At 42.0% G+C, this 23,338-nt stretch overlaps 1 protein-coding gene across 6 annotated transcripts in view; it reads right to left on the bottom strand.

Annotated features, from left to right (window-relative positions):
• The window catches only part of CLSPN (claspin), a 33,995-nt gene extending 12,726 nt beyond the window's left edge, over positions 1-21,269 (bottom strand). For 4 of the 6 annotated variants that reach the window (XR_004521700.2, XR_004521701.2, XM_033838090.2 and 1 more), the window contains exons 1-16: positions 21,123-21,268; positions 17,716-17,824; positions 16,743-17,191; positions 15,959-16,120; positions 15,032-15,109; positions 14,627-14,699; positions 13,951-14,059; positions 13,183-13,763; positions 8,788-8,979; positions 6,464-6,705; positions 5,340-5,518; positions 5,180-5,244; positions 4,071-4,270; positions 3,271-3,425; positions 1,686-1,912; positions 1,002-1,113 (exon numbers count right to left, since the gene is read on the bottom strand). Coding sequence is in view for 4 of the 6 variants with exons in the window: in XM_033838090.2 (XP_033693981.1) it covers positions 1,002-1,113; positions 1,686-1,912; positions 3,271-3,425; positions 4,071-4,270; positions 5,180-5,244; positions 5,340-5,518; positions 6,464-6,705; positions 8,788-8,979; positions 13,183-13,763; positions 13,951-14,059; positions 14,627-14,699; positions 15,032-15,109; positions 15,959-16,120; positions 16,743-17,191; positions 17,716-17,824; positions 21,123-21,146 (2,957 nt within the window). In the remaining 2 variants the exon portion in view is untranslated. Of the gene's footprint in view, positions 1-1,001; positions 1,114-1,685; positions 1,913-3,270; positions 3,426-4,070; positions 4,271-5,179; positions 5,245-5,339; positions 5,519-6,463; positions 6,706-8,787; positions 8,980-13,182; positions 13,764-13,950; positions 14,060-14,626; positions 14,700-15,031; positions 15,110-15,958; positions 16,121-16,742; positions 17,192-17,715; positions 17,825-21,122 lie in introns of all 6 variants that reach the window. The other 2 variants (XM_033838088.2, XM_073792084.1) reach the window with 2 other exon arrangements.
• Positions 21,270-23,338: the final 2,069 nt, after the last annotated feature.

Raw genomic sequence — 23,338 nt, 5'->3', positions numbered from 1 at the left:
TCCCTCCCCACAATCCCTAGCAACCACCCTTCTACTTTGTGTCTACGAATTTGACTACTCTAAGTACCTCATGTAAGTGGAATCATACAGTATTTGTCTTTTTGTACTAGCTTACTTCACTTAGCATAATCTCCCCACAGTTCATCCATGCTGTAGCATGTATCAGAATCTCCTTCCTTTTTAAATGCTGAATATTATTCCACTGTGTATGTATCCACTTGGGATGCTTCCACCTTTTGACTATTACGAATAATACTATGAACATGGGTGTACAAATATCTATTACAGACGCTGTTCTCACTTCTTTTGTGTATATAGCCAAAAGTGGAATAACTGCTGGGTGTGAGGTAGTATCTTATTATGGTTTTGATTTGCATTATCTTTTCTTTTCTTTTTAAAATAAATTTATTTATTTTTATTTTTGGCTGTGTTGGGTCTTCGCTGCTGCGCACGGGCTTTCTCTAGTTGCGACGAGCAGGGGCTACTCTTCGTGGCAGTGTGCGGGCTTCTCATTGCGGTGGCTTCTCATTGCAGAGCACGGGCTCTAGGCACATGGGCTTCAGTAGTTAGAGCACACAAGCTCAGTAGTTGTGGTTCACAGGCTCTAGAGCGCAGGCTCAGTAGTTGTGGCGCATGGGATTAGTTGCTCCACAGCATGAGGGATCTTCCCGGACCTGGGCTTGAACCCATGTCCCCTGCATTGGCAGGTGGATTCTCAACCACTGTGCCACCAGGGAAGCCCCTGCATTTCCTTAATTATTAGTGATGTTGAGAACTTTCATGTGTTTTTTCTTGCCTTTTTTTACCCTGTTCCCCACCAACTAAATGAAAGCATTCTAATTTCCTTACTATGCAAATATGAGACTCAAACAGACTGCAAGACTCTCAGACAGGATACGAAGCCCCTAAGATGACCATTTATTCCTGAGCCCAGAGAACCTACCCCAGTATTTTATCAGAACACCGGACTTGCCAAGTTCCCTCCAATCACTGAGACTCACCTGTCTGTTGGGAAAGAGCCTGAGCAAAGAGCAAGTGCTTCTTCCATTGGATCACCCAGACTGTTCTCCTTCTCCTGCTTAGTTAACTCTGATGGAGCCAGAGTAGAGACATCTACGTCACGATGAAGAAAAAGATTTGTCACCAAGAAATGACAGCTTTATCCTCTCTCCCCAGCCATCTGAAGACATGCCGGCTCAACACAGTTCTAAGGTAAGCTTGCCAAAAAGAGCTCCCCATTCATTCATTCATTCAACAAATCCTTATTTAGTGCTTACTATGTGCCAGGCGCCAGGAAGACAGCAGCAAACAAAACAAAGATCGCAGCTCCCAAACAGCTTACGTTCTAGCAGAGGTGTGAGGGGGAGAAAGGGGTGTGCAGGTGGAAGTAATAAGTTAGCATTTATATGAAATATTCTATGCAGCAGACACTGCTCTAAGCTTTGCACATATATTAGCCATAAATGACAAGTCATATGGCCAAAGCTAAAGCAGTTTTAAGTTGATACTTCACCACTCTAAGAAAGTAAGGGCTCTGAATGTCAGGAGCTAAGCAGTGCATGCAACCTATGCTCAAGAATCCACCACAGCTCTGTTTTCTCACCTGACAGTAAGGGGCTTCTTTTCAAGGACACTGACTTAAGATATTTGGCTGTGGTGAGCCTGATGCTCTGTTGGATAATTACCCTGAGAAGTAAATTTTCCTGAACACAGATCCAGAAGTTCCTCCATGTTCTCTTTCTTGTCGCTCTTCCTGGACAGAGGTTTTTCAGCCTGAGATGTGAACTTTCCCGTACACAAATCCAACAGCTCATCCATGTTGGCGTCCATGGCGTTCTCATCCATACTGGCCAACGGCAATCGAGGCTTCAAAGCTTGGTACTGATTCCTGTGGTTTCTAACATTTAAGAACCTACAAGCACAATGAAGAGTGTAAGAAATTCTCCAGGAAAAAAACAAAGTGGTGGGTGAAAAGCCCGAACTCATCTCCAATACCGAAGTTAGAAGCTGAATCCTGAACCAGAAGACAAGAGTGTCACACTTTAGGCTGTGACAATCTAAAGAGGGAGGGGGAAGTTTATGAAAGAATAAAGCCTATTCGAAAGGTAAAGGGCATGGGACTTCCCTGGTGGTGCAGTGGTTAAGAACCTGCCTGCCAATGCAGGGGACACAGGTTCATGCCCTGGTCCAGAAAGATCCCACACGCTGCAGAGCAACTAAGCCCGTGCACCACAACTACTGAGCCTGTGCTCTAGAGCCCACAAGCCACAACTACTGAGCCCGCAAGCCACAACTACTGAGGCCACGTGGCACAACTACTGAAGCCCGCACACCTAGAGCTCATGCTCCACAACAAGAGAAGCCACCACAACGAAGAGTAGCCCCCACTTGCCACAACTAGAGAAAGCCCATGCACAGCAACAAAGACCCAATGCAGCCAAAATTAAAAAGATAAATAAATAAATAAATTTTTTTAAAAAAGCCAATTCTGAAAAAAAAAGGTGAAGGGTAAAGGATAATTTTTGGCTTCAAATGGTGCTAGAGTAGGGCTTGGTGTTATGCATGTAATGTGCCACAAAAGTGTCAATTCTCAATCCTACCCAACAATCCTAACATAGTAGGATGGATGCAGAGAAATCTGATGACCTTATAAGAGCTATGCATTTCATACAATGCAGAAATTGAAGGATCAGAATGCCAGCAAGGCTATTTACTTTTTCTTTTTTTTTTAAATAAATGTATTTATTTATTTATTTATTTTTGGCTGCGTTGGGTCTTCATTGCTGTGTGCAGGCTTTCTCTGGTTGCAGCGAGCAGGGGCTACTCTTCATTGTGGTGCGCGGGCTTCTCATTGTGGTGGCTTCTCTTGTTGCAGAGCACGGGCTCTAGGCGCCCGGGCTTCAGTAGTTGTGGCTTGCAGGCTCCGTAGTTGTGGCTCACGGGATCTAGAGCGCAGGCTCAGTAGTTGTGGCGCATGGGCTTAGTTGCTCCATGGCATGTGGGATCTTCCCAGACCAGGGCTTGAACCCGTGTCTCCTGCATTGGCAGGCGGATTCTTAACCATTGCGCCACCAGGGAAGCCCAAGGCTATTTACTTTTAATTTTCTAGACAGACTTTGTTCAAACGTGTGGAATGTAATACTAATGGTCTGTACACCTCTCTTTCTCAGAAGAGAAAGCACAGATGGAGCGACAGAAGCTCACTTTATTTTTAAACAAAATTAAGCCGTACCCAGCACCATCCACCCACAGAAACATAAAACTACCTACCCATCTGCATCCAACAGTTGGCTCTGAGTGTCATCTTCTAAACAGAACTGGAAGTCTCCTGCTCCTAGGAAAAGTGTCTTAGGCTCTGGGGAGGCGTTATACAGATCCTGGGAATCCTCTATGGGAAGTGAAGGCTCAGACAGCTTTCCTGAACTCTGGCACCAAAACAAAACCAAACAAAAACAAAACATTTTACAAATGTCATTCACTGTCATGACAACAGCAGAAGCTGCTATTTGTAAAATTTAATCTACTCTCAGGCAATTGCAGTTGAGGAGGACAATGCATAGCCAAGAGGAGCATAAAGAAAAATATTTTCAAGAACGTAAGAACCTTGGATGAGGCTTGTTTTTAATACACAAAGCGGGGGGACTTCCCTGGTGGCACAGTGGTTAAGAATCCGCCTGCCAATGCAGGGGACACAGGTTCGAGCCCTGGTCTGGGCAGATCCCACATGCCGCGGAGCAACTAAGCCCGTGAGCCACAACTACTGAAGCTCGCGCACCTAGAGCCCATGCTCCACAACAAGAGAAGCCACAGCAACGAGAAGCCCGTGCAACACAACGAAGAGTAGCCCCCATTCCCCGAAACTAGAGAAAGCCCGCGTGCAGCAACAAAGACCCAATGCAGCCAAAAATAAATAAATAAAATAAATTTATATATATATAAAAATACACAAAGGGGTGGATTTTTTAAACTAAACATACACAATGTGGTGGGAGTTGTTGACTTGGACACACTTTATTTAGCAATGTGGGAAGCAAAAGCGGAAGGAGATTAGAAAACCACTGCCATCTTACCTTAGAAGCTGAGCTGACCAAACTGGCTCGAAATAGTCCAGGGGAAGGAGATCTGAATCCTCCTGCCGTAGGGAAAAGACTGGTCCCACGGCCTGTTTGTCTGTTGCAAGGCTGATAGGATGGAATTGTGGAGCCTATCAGCTCAAAGCTGCTATTGTGGCTGCTCTCCTTTGTCAGTAATGAGCACGAATCATCTTCATCTAAAGAAAAATAACTTTTAAGTGCATGATTCTAGAAATAAGTTAGATTTGTTTAGGAAAAAGAGTTGAGAATGAAACTGTCAGGTAAGACCCATTGGCAAACCTCTCAAGTTACATGTTCCAAAACGTTACATTAAAGGTCAATTACGGGGGGTGCAGTGGTTAATAATCCACCTGCCAATGCAGGGGACACAGGTTCGAGCCCTGGTCCGGGAAGATCCCACATGCCGCGGAGCAACTAAGCCTGTCTGCCACAACTACTGAGTCTGCGCTCTAGAGCCCACGAGCCACAACTACTGAGCCTGCATGCCACAACTACGGAAGCCCGCGTGTCTAGAGCCTGTGCTCCGCAAGAGAAGCCACCATAATGAGAAGCTCGTGCACCGTAACGATGAGTAGCCCCCGTTCACCACAACTAGAGAAAGCCTGCACACAGCAACGAAGACCCAACGCAGCCAAAAATAAATAAATAAAATAAATAAATTTTTTGTAAAAAAAAGGTCAATTATGGTACTAAGATACCATCATATAATCAGGGTTTATCACTGTGAGCTAAGTGACACCTGAAAGTTCCTGTCTTTCTGCCTAATGCCTATGATTACTCTTTCCATTATCCAATCACTTACACATCTTCCTTTGATCTACATATGATAGAAATGTTTCATGTTTCGTTCAATCAACACATACTCACTAAGGACCTATTACATGCTCGTGGAAACTGCAGGTAAGTTTTCAAAAACTGGACCAAGAAAAATATTCTAATTCATAAATTCCTGTCATTGCCACAGGTAAGACTGGGAAAAGTCCACTAGGGTTCCAAAAAATGGAACCTTAAGGAATTGTAGTCCTTAAGTGTCAAAGCTGGAGGATCAGAGAAAAGTCACGTTCTGTGAAAGAGTCACTACTTACCTAGTTTGCTAGGTCTTTTGCCTGAGTTTTCATCTATTTCTGATTTTTCTTCACTAGCAGAGTAACTACAAAATAAGAAGGTAAATTGTTTGAGTATCTGCTTCTTACTAGAGGGGCAAATACCAGGGAATCTTATCTTTCCTTAGAGAGAATTACTTACCCCATCTTGGAAGAGTTGTCCTTAAATAGAAGGAAGGTAGAATCTGACAAGAGAGGCTTGGGGACAGAGAGAAGGCCAACTGACTTGCCAATTTCACCATTGCCATCATTGTTTTCTTTATCCATTTCTTTCTCATCTTTGGTTTCTATTTCTTCACTACCGAGAAGGAATTCTGCAATCTTTACCAATCACACAACCCCAAAACAGAATAATACAAGTCAAAAAATTTAAAAGCAAACACACTGTCAGCCTGAAATATGGGTGCTTAGTTACAAGTTGCATCTTAAATCTGAAAAGGTAAACCTGAAGGAAGCTCGGTCTAACCATTATCATCAACACAATTTACGCTGACACTTCTAAAGCTCTTTTATACTTATGTTACTTTACCTTTACCCTCCCAAAACTGCCACAAGATCATGAAAGAACCGGATTATCATTTTATTGAGTCAATGAGAGGTTACATGATTAGCCTGAGATTGCAGGACAACTACTGACCTCCAACCAACCACAAACTATGACATCCTGCCCAGTTCAGCCATGGCTTTCCTCTTCCTTTACCCAGGGTTAAACATTAACCAGTTCTTTTAAATGACTCCAGTGTTCAAACAAGGACGATTTTCTTTTTTCTAATACCCAAAGTCCTATCATCATCTGTCTTCTCTAGGTGGAAAACAATACTATAGAAAAAGGGCAAGAGGCCCTTCTACAAATACCTTCCTCAACAAGAATAAAATTAACTCAGGAAGGTCTCGGGCTGTCTGAGAATTTATTCCAGAACTCAACCTGGCCAAGGTTAAAAGTGCTTTTTATTCTGAACAGAGAAACCTAAATGAACAACAAAGATAAAATTTCTATTAATACAAAACCATTTCGATATCAGTATAATAGTACAATATGTAAACCAACAGGTAGAAGCCAAGGCTATGGCTCTGTGAACTGCAGGTGTTCCCTGGTGCTGAAAGGACTGAAAGCACTAATATTTAAGTACATATGAGCTACGTTTATCTCTGCCCCTGAAATCTCTTATACAATTGAACATGCTCATTATATTCTTACTCAAATCTGATTTTCTCTCTTCCTTATTCATCATGATCTAGTAACAAAATCACATAATTGCCAGAAACCTCCTGATTGCCTTCTTCCTCCTCTTCCTCCTCTTTTGCCTCTTCTTCCTCCAAAGCTTCCTCTCCCTCCTCTTCTCCGTCTTCCTCGGACTGATCCGTCATTTCTTCCTCCTCCTCCTCCTCTTCTTCAAATCCATCTTCATTATCTAACTTAAGTAATGCTTGGCGCTTTTGGCGCTCCTCAGACCTTCGGAGTTTCATTGCTTCTTGCAGCTTAGCTTTCAGCACCTGAAGCTTTTCCCCTGAACAGAAATATGAAGAGATGCTTTAGACGTAATGACCAACTACACACTACAACAACACAAGTGTCCACTTTAGGCAACTCCAGAGGTGTTCGAGACACGACCCAAAAGGAAAATCAGAGACCTTAGGAGTCTAGGCTTTTGTTATCTTAACAAATGGAGAATATCATGAATTGAGTGTAGGAGATAACTTCCATAATTATGCTCTACACCCTGGGCTAATATATTACAGAGATTATAAAATTATTATTTAAAAGGGTAAAAAAAAAAAAGATGGGTGGGGGGGAGTGGGCCTTCAAAAGTCTATGGTTCAGAAGCCATGAAGGAAAATATTGATAAATTTATCCACATTAAAGAAAAAGAGAAACAACTCAAGAGTAAAATGGGCAAACGATATGAACTGGTAGTTCACAGAAAAATGAACATGTATTGTAAATAAAATTAAAAATAATGCTTAAGGGCTTCCCTGGTGGCACAGTGGTTAAGAATCCACCTGCCAATGCAGAGGACACAGGTTCGAGCCCTGGTCCAGGAAGATCCCACATGCCGTGGAGCAACTAAGCCCATGGGCCACAGCTACTGAGCCCGCGGGCCACGACTACTGAAGCCCGCGCACCTAGAGCCTGTGCTCTGCAACAAGAGAAGCCACCGCAATGAGAAGCCCATGCACCGCAATGAAGAGTAGCCCCCACTCGCCACAACTAGAGAAAGACCCAATGCAGCCAAAAATAAAACTAAAAATTATTTTAAAAAATAATGCTTAACATCACTTCTCATTAGAAATACAAATCAAAATAATGAGATACCATTTTTTATATATTTGGCAAAAATTTGAAGGCTTGATAATATCTGTTATTAACTGGAAGAAACAGGAACTCTTTTTTTTTTTAACAGGAACTCTTACACACTGTGATTCAGAGTGTAAATCGGTACAACTATTCTGAAGGACACTGGGATGTTATATATATATATATATATTTTTTTTTGACTCACTGATTCCACTGTAAGGAATTTTGCATCAAAATTTACTAACATATATCTGATACTAGGACGCAATATTGTATGAAATACCCAAACTGAAACAAACACAATGTCCATTAATAGGAGTATGGTTAAACAAATCATGTTATACTTGCACAATGGAATATCACACAGCTGTTAAAAAAAAAAAAAAGCCCCCCAAAGCAATATGTGTATCCTGATATGTGAACTCTTGAGTTAGGTGGTCTGGATTAGGCTGCTAGTTCTACTACTTACTAGTTATATAAATTTGAGCAAGTTGTTTAAATGCTTTCTATATCAGTTTCTTCACATATAAAATAAGGACACTAATGTTATTTGCTGTAAAGCACCTAGAGCAGTGCCTGGCAGAGAGTATAAGTGTACAATGTCTCTCTCTCTTTCTCTCTCTTTCACTCTCACACACACACACACACACACACACACACACACACACACACACAATGGCATATGCATATGAATTTTCCCAGAACACACAAGAAATTGTTAAGTTGCCTTTGGGAAGACTAATTTTTCATTTTATACCTTTTCCTCAGTGTTTTAATTTTTTTCTATGTGATATATTACTCGTATTTTCAAAGTGGGAGTGGAAACAACAGACCTGTCCCTAATACAGATTACAAAGCAGAATGCACAGTATGATTGCATTACTGTTTTATTTTTTAAGCAGACATGTACTGTCTGTTTAAAAAATACATGCAAAACGTTTTAAAGGATATAAAACATGGTTACAGAAGATGTCTCTGATAGAGAACTGTAGAAGCTTTTTGTTTATTCCATGTATTTTCTACAATGGATATATTTTTTTAAACAATAAGACAAAGGCTAGTTTAAGAAATAATTCCTCTTACCCACCCCACACAACTAGGTAATGCTACACACATGAATCATGCTAGAGGTACTGCTGTCCCATCTCTAAAGTCTCCAATGAAAAAGATTCTATAACGTCTCACTATAGGGTCTTCAGTAGCCATAAAAACCTGCCAGAGTACAAAGAGCCAGGCACCCATCCCCGCCCCCAGCCAAAAAAATAAACAAAGAAACCCCCATGACCGCAAATACCTGGTTTTGTGTGGCTTGCTCCATCCAGCTTCTCAGCTGCCAAAGTCACAGCTACCGTATCTGCCTTGAGCTCTTCCTTTCCATCAGGGCCCACATCTTTCACTATGATGTTCACATTCACCTGCTGAGCAGCCCTGGGTTTGGCTGCTGGATTAGCATGCTTCCAGAAACGCTGCTTCAAGGCTTCCAGTTCTAAACCAAACGCCAACCAGTATGTCAGTTTGCCTTTAAGATTCCAGTTAAGAATTACAAGCTGAGTTTTTTAAGTTCAACAAACTTGTAGGGAAAAAAACACACACAGAGAAATACCAAAATCTCCTTTGCTACCAACACCTGTGTCCAATTCATATAACTTAACCCAAACTAACAGACTGCTGCAACTTCCTCAATATACTTCAAAACTCATTTTAGGGTAGAAATTTACCATGAAGTTTCTAAATATGTGCAATTCCTCAGGGAGATCAGCTCGGTGCTTTGTGACCACCTAGAGGGGTGGGATACGGAGGGTGGGAGGGAGACACAAGAGGGAGGAGATATGGGGATATATGTATATGTATAGCTGATTCACTTTGTTATAAAGCAGAAACTAATCACTTTGTTATAAAGCAGAAACTAACACACCATTGTAGAGCAAGTACACTCCAATAAAGATGTTAAAAAAATAAAAATAAGTGTGCACTTCTTTTTAAAAAAGTATTAAGCTGGTAGAAAAAATACCATACTCCTCAATTATTCAAGGGCTTAATTTCTCATGGGTTTCAGTCTCCTTTTAAAAAATTCCCTTCTTTGAACATTTCACTGCTTGTTAGCAATCTCACTAAATACGAGTAAGGTCAATTTAAAAAATGGAAAAAGAAAATAACAATCAATGCAATGAGTGATGTAAGTCAGCGGCAGGACTGGAAAAGTTTCTTCATCAAAATTTTAAAGATATAATCAGTACAATCAGAAAGGAAATCCCAGTTAGAAGTGGTCCCTGTACCACACGCCCTACTTGTATATAAACGGGACTATGAATACACACCCACCCACACACACACACACACACACACGTAGTATGAGTTCAGTGGTCTAATAGCAACAGGGCCTTTCCCTTCTTCCCCACTGCTATTGCTCAGAACTTTCTTTCCTTCCTCCCTCAACTAGCTGTTACCTCTCTCACTCTGTTTAACAAGTCAGTCATACCATAGTGGGATCTGGTGTAAAAGAGCTGACGGAAAGGAAAGGAGAGGAAGAAAAGCTCCTTTGGGGTTGAGGGATGCTGGCTATTTTCACATGCCATGCGTTCTCTTCCATGATAAAATGTCCAAGATACTCCAAGTTTGGCTCTTTTTCTAAAATGCGCTCAAATCATACTTTAGTAGTTTTGTGCTTAGCATGTAGATGTGGGTTTTCCCTCCCTAGAGCGTCTTAGTAGAAAAAGAGAAGAACTGGAAAGAAACCTTTTTATTCTGAGTCTCTAACATTATTTATTAATAGAAAAAATCCAATCCCAAAGGAGGGCATGTTTACATTGCAAACCAAAGAGTAGGGTGAGAAGCTGTAAGTCTGCATCCCATTTTATATTATTTCAGTAAGTTGGAAGCAACAGGGAGTGGCAGTGGAAAGGGAACAGAAATAGGCAGCTCATCACTGGTGCCAAGAGAATAAAAGAAGTGGAAGGGGAGGAAGATTACTCAAGACCTTAAATAAGAGTGAGGCAGGAGTTGCCTTCATTCTTCTGGAGAAAGCCAGGTCCCTCAAAACTCTTCATCCACCAACCCACTGGAGCACCCCTTTTCCTTGCCCTTTACTACGTGACTCAACCACCACCCTCCTCACTATAGAACCCCTGTTCAAGCTCCTCTCCGTCCATCGTCTTTTCCCAACACCTTTCATCTCCTCTGTAAGTGAAAAGTCTCTGCTCTAGCTCATGTCTCCACCTAAAAGCCCTGCATGATCTGGCCTCTAGTCACCAACCTCCTTGCAATCTTCACTTCAGCTAACCAGAGCTTTCTCTTGTCTTTGTGTCTTTTGTAGCTCTGTCCCCTCCACCAAGAAAGCCTTCCCTCACCTCTCTGCCTTGGTATCTCTTACTCAGCTTTCAGGACTCAGCTCAGGTATGAGCTCCTTTCAGAAGCTTCCCTGACTCCCTGTGAGGAACTCTTTCTCTAGGCTCAAAGTATGCACAGCACTTAACATCCAACTTTTCTGCCTGTTACTCCTACTAGGCTTTAATTTCCTCGTGAGAAGGGACTACATCTTACTTGCATACACAGCACCCAACATCATGCTAAATAAAAGTTTATTGCATGAATGAATAAATGTTGATCCTAACTTCATATATTATGAAACAGGCTGATCTGGAAACCCAATATCCATGTCAAATACTATTTCTGAAGGAAAACATATTCTGAGTTAAAAATAAGTGGCTACTATGAGCCAGGCATTGTGCTAGTTCCCTGTAAAAGCCAAGTGTAATGTTGGAAAAATTACCCAACCTCTCCAAACCTCAGGCTCTTCATTTGCAAAATAATATCTGGGGCTACGAAAATTAAGAAAGATAACTAATAAAAAGACCTATCAGTGTCTAATATAGTAGGTATGCAAAAAAAAAAAGGTTTCTTCCCTTTTCTGTTTCTCAGTCTGAGACTGTTTAGAAAACTTCTAGTCCCATATAACAAAATTCCACAGTATTAGGATAGTAAGTACTCAAAAAGTTCTACTGCACCTTTCAGTCTGAGACTATTTAGAAAACTTCTAGTCCCACACAACAAAACTTTCTCTCCCTGTTCTAGGCAACAGCTTATTTCCACACTTCTTTGCTAACAGAGCTATGCTAGTTGTTACAAAACCCTTCCACCCCCGCAACTGCTCTGGTCAAACTGACTTACACGTCCTCCCAATATGCACCACACAGAGCTCTTTCTGTCCCTTCTAAGAACGTCCTTCTCTCCACTTCCACAAAGTCCACCCATTCAATCAACGAAGACTGATACTGTGGCTGACCTAGCACCTGCCAACCATATGTTAGTGAATGAAGGAGAGTCTTGATGTAAATAATTTCACTGATAATAGAAAAAGCAGCCACCATTTGAGTGTTTCTTTATGCTATCCACTTGTATGCATTATTTCAACAAATCTTCACTAAAGCCCTGTGAACCAGATAGCGTTATTTCATTTTTTAAAAAAGATGCCTTGGGGCTTCCCTGGTGGCGCAGTGGTTGGGAGTCCGCCTGCCCATGCAGGCGACATGGGTTCGTGCCCCGGTCTGGGAAGATCCCACATGCCGCGGAGCGGCTGGGCCCGTGGGCCATGGCCGCTGAGCCTGCGCATCCGGAACCTGTGCTCCGCGGTAGGAGGGGCCACAACAGTGAAAGGCCTGCGTATCGCAAAAAAAAAAAAAAAAAAAAGATGCCTTGGAGAGGTCAAATAGCAGACTCAAGTTTAAACAGTGAATAGTGTAATCCAGATTCAGATCCCAACCTCGCTATAGAGCCTCAGCTCTTAATTATCATATCACATTGCAGAGGAGGGAACACCTAATTTTACCGACAAGTCAGGAAGTCTACCCAATGTGGGTAATACTTGATTTCTCTCTTGAAGGATCATTCATTCATTCTTTCATTCATTCAGTAAACATGGCTGCCTAAAATGTGTCATCCACTTGGCAGCACGGGGGACAGAGTAAGGAACAAGCCAGAAGATCCCTACTCAAAGTATAAAGGGGAAGGTAGTGAACAAGTAATTACATCCACTTATTCTTTAATCATCTATTGTAAGAAACTTATCCCTCCTCTTTACTATGATTCTTTACTCTAAATGTTTCTTTCAGCAAAGAATACTCTTCCCTTTTCTCCATGTTATTTAACTTTTTCCAATTATCAGGGACACATGTTCATGATAGAAGATGTCACTTCCTTCCTTGTATTGCTGTTATTTGCCTACTGCTTATCTCCCCGGGTAGAGCGTAAGTACCTTAAGTGTAGGATAAACGTCAGATTTCTCAAGTATGCCTTACAGCAACTTGCATGTAGCGGATAGTTTAATACTTGTTGAATCAATGAAAAGAAAGAAAAGAAATTCAGTTTTGCAGACAATTTGCTGAACCAAGATATTTCTAACTGTGAAAAACTGAATAATGCTTTTATCAAAGTTATACCATAAAACAACAGCAATGTACCCTGCTTTGTACATTGACTGTCAACAGGTTTCCATTTAAACAAGGTTTAGAACATTCTAATACCCTGCCAAATGTATCTAAATGATTTCTATCTGGTATCTGGTACATCTGTAGAATAAGACCATGTGTGATCATTTGTTTCTCCTGTATTCCCTGTCCTCCACAGTGGCAAATACTAGAAAGCTGCCAGAACAAATCACTCTAGAGAAGCTCCTCACAATTCAAAGGATTACCTCTGTTGGTTTCAGGTTCTTCAAGTATCACAAAAGAATCTTTGTCAGCACCCAGCCGAGGCTGAATGAAAACATCTACTCCCAGTTGCTTCAGTCTATCCACAGTGAACCTCCTCACTTTTTCAGGTGGCACCACTGCTGCTGATTTAGTTTGAAGGCTGGGCTCTTCCACCTTCTCATCTGCTTCTTCTGTTTTTTTCAGGCCTTCTTCTTCCTCCAGGGCACAAGGTTCAGGTGCCACAAGCCCTCCAGCCTGAGACTCCTCACTGTCCTTATTCTCAAGGAAGCTGCATTCCTGTTGTGCCACCGAGATGTCCCCAGGTGAAGGTCTAGCATCACTCTGCTCTTGTTTCTCGGGAATTTCTAGCTCTTCACTTCCTGTCAAATTCTTACTGCAAGACTCATCTGATCCAGTAGTGATCTGGGGTTCCTTTGAAACTGCAGGGAGTGCATTAATTTCCACTTCATATCCTGCACCTGTTGTCTGCTCAGAATCTTTGCTATGGTGGTCACTATTTATCTCAGTTGTATTTTCAGTGTCTGTGATTTCTTTGTGATGGCTTGCCTGATACTTAGATGATCTAGAGAAGGGAAAATAACCTGGAGTTGAAAATTATCCTAAACGTGAAACATTCTTATCCCTTAGCACGTAATGAATCGTTTAAATCAATTTTAAGGAAGTGAGGAATCTGAACTCTTTACACCAGGTGTTTGCCTCAGAACTGAATATTTATGAAAATTATAATCACAAGGAAAGAAGCTTCTTACTTCAGTAGTGCCATGGCATTTCCCTGGCAAGTGGGCCGGGGTTTACGTTTGAAGAATTCATGAACAGTTTTATTCTCAGGCATATGATACGGAAGATTAAGTGCAGCCTCTAGAAAATGGAACAAAACAAGCAAATACATATACTGTACATTCTGAAATGTCACTTTACAATCAGTTAACTAAACAACCAAAGCCATCCTCAGAAATAGAAAACAAACCTGCCTTTAATAAAAGCAGGCTCCAACTACAAAAAAATTCCCTGAAGACCAGTGGCTTTTAAAATTAGCTGTGAAATCAAATTGATCCAGTAAGTTTTTTAAAAATAGAGATTCTTGGACCCCATTTCGAGCCTACTGAATCAGAATTTCTGTGGGGCCTAAGAATTTATAAATTTGAAAGGTTTGTAAAAGGGATCCTGATGCAGCTAGGCCATAGACAACCCTTTAAAAAACTCCCTCATTACCACCACTACAGTTCCGGAAATTTTCTCAGTTTATACTAATGTTCCAGGGGCTTCAGAACAATGGCCACTCATCAAGATCAATTCTAAACTTGATTATTATAATCTCATTCATATTAAGATTGTTAAAAAAAAAGGAAAGTCCCCAACATCCAAGTTGAGCTTACAAAGAAATAATGTGATTTGCCTCAGTGTTTACCATACAGGTTTCTTTACCTCGAATAAGGCGCTGAGTCTCACTATGCAATTTTTTTAATGCTTCCTTACTTAACTTGGCTGCCTTTCTTTCCTTAAAGAAAACAAAAAGTGAGATTACATTAATGCTATTATCCAGAAAGGTTGATAGATATTCATCCCATAAAAGTCTGCTCTCTCCAAGAAAAGAGGATGGAGAGGGAACAGTAAGCATTAATAAGATCAAAACAATATAAACTTCAGGAGCTCACTTATTTGCAAGTCTCATAGAATTAATTCAGTCCAATTCATATTTGTGTCCCTACTATGCACAAAGCAATATCCTAGGAATCAGGGTAATACGATAGACACAATAAAACTCCTGAAAAACCCACAATCGCCTGGGAAAAGAGCTCAACATGACAACTATATAGGGCTCTATGTCACCTTCCTCGTGGTGCCTTTTGATAACTCAGTTTCTTCTTCAAATGAATAGACCTCACTCTCCAAAGATGGTTCCTTTCTCTAAAAGAGAAGATTGCAAATGGATTAACAGGGAAAAAAATTAAACTGACACAAGAGGATGTTGCTTACGCAAAGACTGCTTTTGCACTCCAACACCACATCACGCTACATTAATGCTAAATCAATAATTATCAAATATAAAATGTTAGACACACAGCATCCTCTAATGCCTAGAAAACACATTAGTTGTCTCCAATGGAGCTTGGGCCCTCATTTCTTACACCTCTCTATTACATCTTTCCCTAAGGAGGGACAATGACTTCCAGGAAGCTAATCTCAGGAAGAATGATTATGCTTCCAAACACTCAGGACAACGATGGTTTTTTTTTTTTTTTTTTTTAGCGCAGGCTCAGCGGCCATGGCTCACGGGCCCAGCCGCTCCGCGGCATATGGGATCTTCCCAGACCGGGGCACGAACCCGTGTACCCTGCATCGGCAGGCAGACGCTCAACCACTGCGCCACCAGGGAAGCCCAGACAACGATGCTTCGACTGATGCTTCTCTTTGATACCCTTCCTGAAACCCTATAGGTTCATTTCCTAGAGGCCACCAGATTATAAAATTTACATCTCTGACCCCTTTTTTACCTGTTTCTTACAAAACATAAAAGTATCTTACTTTCCTCAACATTCTTATTAGGGCAATGAAAATACTAGTTCCCAAACAACGTAGCACATCTATCACTTGTACTGCATAATTCCAAAATTAACGGCTGAAAAACTGAAATCAATTGACACGTGCTTTTTCTTCAGTTAAAAAAAAAAAATTAAGGTTCCAACAGTAAATCAGAAAACAAAGCAAAGGTTAGAAGCAGTGGGTTAGCTCTAACTGCAGTCATCTTTTACTTGCCTTGTGCTTTTTTACTTTGTTTTTCACAGCTTCCCTTATTGATTCTAATGACTCTTCATCTTCTAATGGAGAGTTATTTTCCTCCTCCAACCCAGTTTCAAAAAGGTCTTTATCCACAAGTAGACAGCCACTGTCATTAAATAGCTGTTTCACATCATCTTCCTGGGTAACACAAAGAAAAAGCAAGATCCAATCATTTTCAAATCCAATGTTTTACAACACCATATAGCAATTTGCATCAGGACAGAAAAAGCTCATGCTTCCTCAACAGACAAGTATATGGCATCCCAGAACATTATCACTGGTTCCTAATCCATAGTCATCCTTTGAAGTCCATGCTGTGATTTTACACAATTGTCCAAAATTAACTTAATAAATAGTACATTTGTATTTGAAAAGTCAATTAAATACTTCATTAAGCAACTAGCTTATAAAATTTGAGGATGGTTTTTCCAGGGGGCAAACAAGACTTTTGACTGATGGAGGCATGAAAAATCCTATGAAAGTTAATTTTCATCAGATCAGAAACAGCAAAGAATAACTCCACGTGCTCACAAAGAAAATCAGAAACCCATTTATTTGGAAGGTGTCCTCTCATATCCAAAATGGAGAATGAGACCAACGGATTTGAAATCACATACCTCATTGCAAGACAATCAACTCGAAGGTATATCCTGAGTGCAGAAACAACCTCAAGAACTAAAAGCAACTGTTTTTCCTAAAAGCAACTTTTTCTAAAACATTAACCTGCCTTAGAAACAGCAAATTATTCTTTTAAATGTACCTCATTTTTTGTTTCCTTCTTTTTCAGCTGCTTAATTTTCTCCATCTTTCTCTCCTCTTTCTTGAGTCTTCGCTTTGATTTTACTTTTGCTTTTCCTCCAATTCCTTCTTTATCATGTATGGGTTTTTTGGAAATCTTTCTGTCAACTGTAAAATCCACAGAGTTTTCAGGTTGGAGACTCAGCTCTAAGCAAGGTGTCACTTGGGTTTCAAGATTTTCCTGACACAAAGACTCCTCGATGTCACTCTCATCACTGTTCACCAGAGTTCTGTAAATCCTTCTGACTTTTCCATTTTTTCCAGCATGTAAGTTCTCCTTATCTTCCTCCTCTATATCGTCATAGGTAGTTTTCTCTGGAGAGGCATTTGTGCCCTCCTGTTCAGAATCACTCTCTTGTAGCACCTTCCTGCTTTTCAATTTCTTACTCACAAATATCTCTTCATCTGAATCTGGAGGAAACACAATTTTTTTTAGAGTCTACCGTCATTGGCCTTCTTCCTAGTCCCCGTACTCCTCAAAAACATATCCAATTAGCCAAGTGATATATCACCTTGTGAAATTATGTAACTAACACTAAGAACTGATTGTAGCAAAGCAAATCTAAAAATATATTTTGAAAACCACTTTCCCTGGAAAAATATCTCTTACTAAGAAATGTAATTATATATATTTACAATGTGTAAAGCTGTTCTGATCCTTCTGGCAGGTGTTAAAAGTCCTTTTATTATAGGATGAATGCATTCAACCAGGCAATATGGTATCTTCTAGACACTTTATACATTCAATAATATAACAGAAATGGTTATTTTCAAAAGGGTACAAGCACTATTATTTTGCTTTTATAATAAACAGAACAAACAAGGTTAAGCATTAATAATTTAATAAATCAGAGAATAAGAAATTAATCCAGTCCCCTTACAACCCAAGCTGCCACATTCTATTCCTAAAAATAAAAGTACTGACTGTTACAAACCTTGTTCACTCAAGAGCCCAACTATTTCACAGCTGCCCTGTCCACTGTCTGAAGGACTATCTGCTTCTTCTTGTGAAATGAGTTTTGAATCATTGATTTCTAGGTGAACCTAGAAAATGAGAATATAATTTGTATTAACCAGCAGGTGACAGAAAGCTTTAAGTACATAAAGATACACAAATTATCATGGGATCATCAGGCTGAAATAAGGAAAAACCAATACAGCGGTTTAACAAAAGGATGACATTAAGAATTACTGGACATGGGCTTCCCTGGTGGCGCAGTGGAGAGTCTGCCTGCCGATGCAGGGGACATGGGTTTGTGCCCCGGTCCGGGAAGATCCCACATGCCGCGGAGCGGCTGGGCCCGTGAGCCATGGCCGCTGAGCCTGTGCGTCTGGAGCCTGTGCTCCACAACGGGAGAGGCCACAACAGTGAGAGGCCCGCGTACCGCAAAAAAAAAAAAAGAATTACTGGACAGGACTTCCCTGGTGGCGCAGTGGTTAAGAATCCGCCTGCCAATGCAGTGGACACGGGTTCAATCCCTGGTCCAGGAAGATCCCACATGCCACAGAGCAACTAAGCCCGTGAGCCACAACTACTGAGCCTGCACTCTAGAGCCCGAGAGCCACAACTACTTAGCCCATGTGCCGCAACTACTGAAGCCGCACACCTAGAGCTCGTGCTCCACAAAAAGGGAAGACCCCACAATGAGAAGCCCACGCACTGCAACGCTCGCAGCAACTAGAGAAAGCCTGCGCTCAGCAACAAAGACCCAATGTGGCCAAAAATAAATAAATAAAATAATTTATAAAAGAAAAAAAAAAGAATTACTGGACAAGAAAACAAACTAAAATTCATTGTTCACCTTTGAAGGCTATTATAGGACCAACTCTTTATTTTGAGTTATAGTAAATAAATTTAAAGAATCAAGCACTTATTTCGTTTTACTGTGTAAAGTGTTTCTCAGTGTATCCAAATGACATGATAAATAACATCACAGAGAGGCAATCCAGGTGTGGGAAACTCTACAGGACAAACTCTGTGGTTTCTTTAACAGTAAATTGCAAGAAAAAAGAGGGGCGGGGACTTATAAAGAGAGTAAAGATATTTACACACACACATATCACCGACTACAATATGCAGGGGCCATGTTCGGATCCTAATTCAAACAAACTGAAAGTATATGTATGAGTCAAAGAAATCTAAACACTGATTAGCTATTTAATATCAAGAAATAATTCTAAATTTTTTAGGTATGGTAATAATATAGTAGTTATCTTTTTTGGAAAGCCCTTACCTTTTAGAGATGCATGATGAAATATCTGTGGATGAAATATGTGTGGAATTTGCTGCCAATAATTCAGTAAGGGGGGAAGTGGGTGGGGGTATAAATGAAACAAGACTGGCATGATTTGATAATTGCTGAAGTTAGGTGATGGGTTCATTATAACAGCCTTTCGATGTTTATGTCTGAAATTCAGCCCCCCCCCAAAAATTTTTTTAAGTCACAAGTGAAAAATCTAAGGAGACAGGGGTATGTTGGGTGACTTGACTAGTTAGTGACCAAGCTTGGTTCATAGAACTCTGAATCAACTTATTAATAAGGGGGAAAATACATCTGTAATGTAATAGGTCACAAGGCTTCACCCTAATGGCTTCTCAAACAACTATTAAATTGATTTGAATGTTTAGTACAATTATTAAAATTATAACCAAAAATAACACAAACAGAGGAATATCACTGAGGATCATGATGTATATGCTGATGATCCTCCCAACAATGGAAAGCAGTAAGACTATTTGTGGACATGGAAACTGAGTTCAGGTAACCACATAGCTCAATACATGGTGATACTTTTTTTTTTTTTTTAAATATAGATTTATTTATTTATTTTTGGCTGCATTGGGTCTTCGTTGCTGCCCGTGGTCTTTCTCTAGTTGCAGCGAGCAGGGGCTGCTCTTTGTTGCGGTGTGCGGGCTTCTCACTGCGGCGGTCTCTCCTGTTGAGAAGCACAGGCTCCAGGCGCACGGGCTTCAATAGTTGTGGTGCATGGGCTCAGTAGTTGTGGCTCGTGGTGTCTAGAGCGCAGGCTAAGTAGTTGTGGCACACGGGCTTAGTTGCTCCGCGGCATGTGGGATCCTCCCGGACCAGGGCTCGAACCCGTATCCCCTGCATTGGCAGGCAGATTCCCAACCACTGCGCCACCAGGGAAGCCCCATGGTGATACTCTTAATCACTGTATTCTAGGCAATCTGCGGCAGAACCAGCGACAGTAGAGCCAGGAACAGGGTGAGGCTAGAAGGTCTCAAAACACTCAGTAATCAAGATATTTTAGTGCAATATTAAAATAAAAAATCAAACGGACAAATTATGACTCATGAGGTCAGCTGCTTGCTTTTGTAAATAAAGTTTATTTTGAACCAGGGCCAGGATGAGTGTGAGGTGAGTGAGACAGAGTAGTGCAAACACAGGGTCGGATCTTGTCTTCGTTTCAAAGTTTGATATTTTGTTCAAAATCAAATAATGGAATTTTTTGCATTAATTTTTACTTTTAAAAATACTGCATTTAAGTATTATCTTGAACCACAAGGTCCTACTGTATAGCACAGGGAACTCTATTCAATATCCTGTGATAAACACAACGGAAAAGAATAAGAAAAAGAATGTACATATATGTGTAACTGAGTCACTTTGCCGTACAGCAGTAATTAACACATTATAATTCAACTATACTTCAGTAAAAATTAATTTTAAAAATTATCTTAAAGCGCCCCGTTAAATTTTGCTCCCAAGACGAGTGTCTCACTCCAGTCTCAGCCCCAGAAAAGAACACAGATCTGGAAACAGATGTCGTTTCTACGCCAATTCCGACAGCGACCAGCCAGTCACCTCCCGGAAGGCTCCGAGACTGGTACCTTCACCTCTTGGGACCCTGTGTGATGACCTCAGAGGCCTCTTCCAGACCCAATTTCGAAGTCTCTAAGACTCCTGCCGTCCATTTACAGTTAATGCTGCCCCTCACCCTAGCGGTCCGGTTCGGCCTGGTCCTTCCTCCTTGTTGGGGCGCAGTTGGAGGAAGAGCTCCCGCCGCAGGAAACGCGCCAAAGGGGCGGGCTGAGCAGAGGCTGGCGGCGGACTGCGCGCGCCGCAAAGACCAGGAGCAACCTCCCCGAGGGGACCGAGGCGCGGGGACCCCAGCGCCGGGATCGACCGCGGGGTCCCGAGCACTCGGGGCCTGTAGTTTTATCTCCGCAGGGCCGCGAAGCCGAGCCGCCGCAGTGCACGCCGGGAGCTGTAGTCCTCCCAGCCTCCACGACCCACTCGGCCAGCTCGACCCCTGCCCCACCCCACCCCTCCGCGCCGGGCCTCCGCAGCTTCAGATAGAGGCAAGTGCATAAACTCACCTCGGAAACCACTTCTCCCGTCATGACTCCGGCCTCCGCAGCGCGCCGCTCAGGAAGAAGCAGGTCTCCGCTTCCCGCACCCGGGACGCAGCTGCTCCCGCAGTCTCCGGCCAGGCAGCGGCGTTCGAGCTTTCGCGCCCAGCCGGAGTGGATGCTCCGCCCTCAACGATTTGCACCAATCCAGAGGAGGCTTTCTACATGAGGCCGCGCCCCCATCCTGTCCTACCAATCGAAGCTCCTTCGGCCGGCCCGTTGAATATAATCTGGGTTAGGTTGGCGGGTCGCGGCTCCTCTTGTCAACTGAGGCAGGGGGAGGCTGGAGGTGTCCTGGCTGCCTGGCGGCCAGACCCTCTGGCCTTGCAAGACTTTAACGTGCGAGCGGTGACCTTTGACCTTTGACCTTTACCGTAGCGCGGCAGCTCCCATCAAACGCTTTTTGAGGAGTAAGCCCTCCAGGCGGGAAGTGAGCCAGGAGAAGATCCCTGGGCACCTGAAGTCATCCCCGTGGGGATTTTCTCCAGGACCTCCTTTCCTGGAGCAGCTGGGTCCCACCTGCTCCTTTTTGTACATGGCACTCACGCCACTGGACATCAAAAAAGAAAAGTTTTGTGGGCTGCTCAGGTACCAAAGAATATCCTTGGATAACCTTTATTATTTTATTTAAGGTTAATTCGAGTATGCAGAAAACACACACTCATCCCACTTCCATACTCTTTGGACAAGGCAGGAAAAAAATTAAAAGGTCTGGAGTCAGACTAATCCCAGACAGTTCTAATCCCTTGTCATTGTCCTTGTTACTATCTTTTTGGCCCTTCAGGTCCATTCTCTCTCTTTCCTTACTTATCCTGCTCTGTCCAGGCAAGGCTGACTTCTCCCCAGTGCATTATTCGAGCTCCCTTGCCCTCCAGATTCTTGTTGAGTCTAGCTACTGGAAGATATTTACAAGATTACTATAAGGAAGAGATGAGTGCACCAAGAAAGAAAGGTCATGTTTACCTCCCCCACTTCACCGGCCGTGATCCTATCCACTGACAGGGTGACCAACTCATTCCAGTTTTCCCAGGACTTGCCCAGTTTTAGCATTGAAAGTCCCACCTCCCAGGAATGTCCTCAGTCCCAGGCAAACCAGGATGGTTATTCACCCTATCCACTGGCCTCCTCTTCCAAGTTTCCAGGTTTAGCTGAGTTCAGATAAAAGTTCTCTCTCCTCATCTTCATTTCTTCACCTCCTTTCAACCCATGTCTGCTCCCACCAGCAAGATCCCATCTTCCATCCTCTTCTCTCACATCTCAATCTATCCACCTTTTCACGCACTTTACTATTAATTTTTACATTGATGATTCCTAAATATACATCTACACACTCTTCCCTCGTATTTGGAGGGCTAACATTTATTGGGGGCTTACCTTGAGACAGGAAACAGTTACAAGAATTTTGCAAGCATTATCTTATTTAATCTTTAGAGTAACTTTGTAAGGTAATACTACTATCTCCATTTTAGCAGATGAGGAAACTAAACCTTTCAAAGGCTAGTAACTGGTGGAGCCGATATTCACACCCTGCTCAGTCTGACTCCAGTGCTCATACTCCTCAGCGGGACCTTGCCTGCACACCCTCTACATTCTCCCTCCATCCCCTGTACTGGTTTCCCTGATAGCACTTACCTCTGCCTGAAGTTTTATTTTTGTATGTTTGTATATTGTTGCTTCAAGATGACAAGCACTTTTTTTTTCTTTAACACCATATGCTCCTGATCTAGAATAGTCATTCTCAAACTTGAGGATGCATCAGAATAACCTGAAGGGTTTGTAAGAACAGATTTTTGGACCCCATTGCCAGAATTTCTGATTCAGTATGTCTGATGTGAGGGCCAAGAATTTGCATTTCTAACAAGTTCCCAGGTGATCCGAAAGCAGCTGGTATGGCGATCACACTTTGAGAACCAAGGGCTTAGAACATACCTGGATCATGGTAGAGAAATCAATCAATATTTGTTAATCTAATTAACTCAGTCACTTGACAACTATATTATTCTTCTTGAATTCCCTCTGGGAAGTGAACAAATGAGGTGACACTCCTGACATTAACATTTTCAGAACGATTAGCATTTTCCTTTCTGTGGAGAGCACTTCTTCAGTCACCTGAGAAACTAAGAGAGCTCTGATTTGGACAATGGGTGGAAGGAGTGAGCTAGGAAGGGGAAACTTTTTATTCT

The sequence above is a fragment of the Tursiops truncatus genome, chromosome 1 (assembly GCF_011762595.2).
Source record: "Tursiops truncatus isolate mTurTru1 chromosome 1, mTurTru1.mat.Y, whole genome shotgun sequence".
NCBI classification, from domain to species: Eukaryota; Metazoa; Chordata; class Mammalia; order Artiodactyla; family Delphinidae; genus Tursiops; species Tursiops truncatus.
The sequence above is the reverse complement of the archived record's forward strand: the minus strand, read 5'-3'. Positions and strand labels throughout refer to the sequence as shown.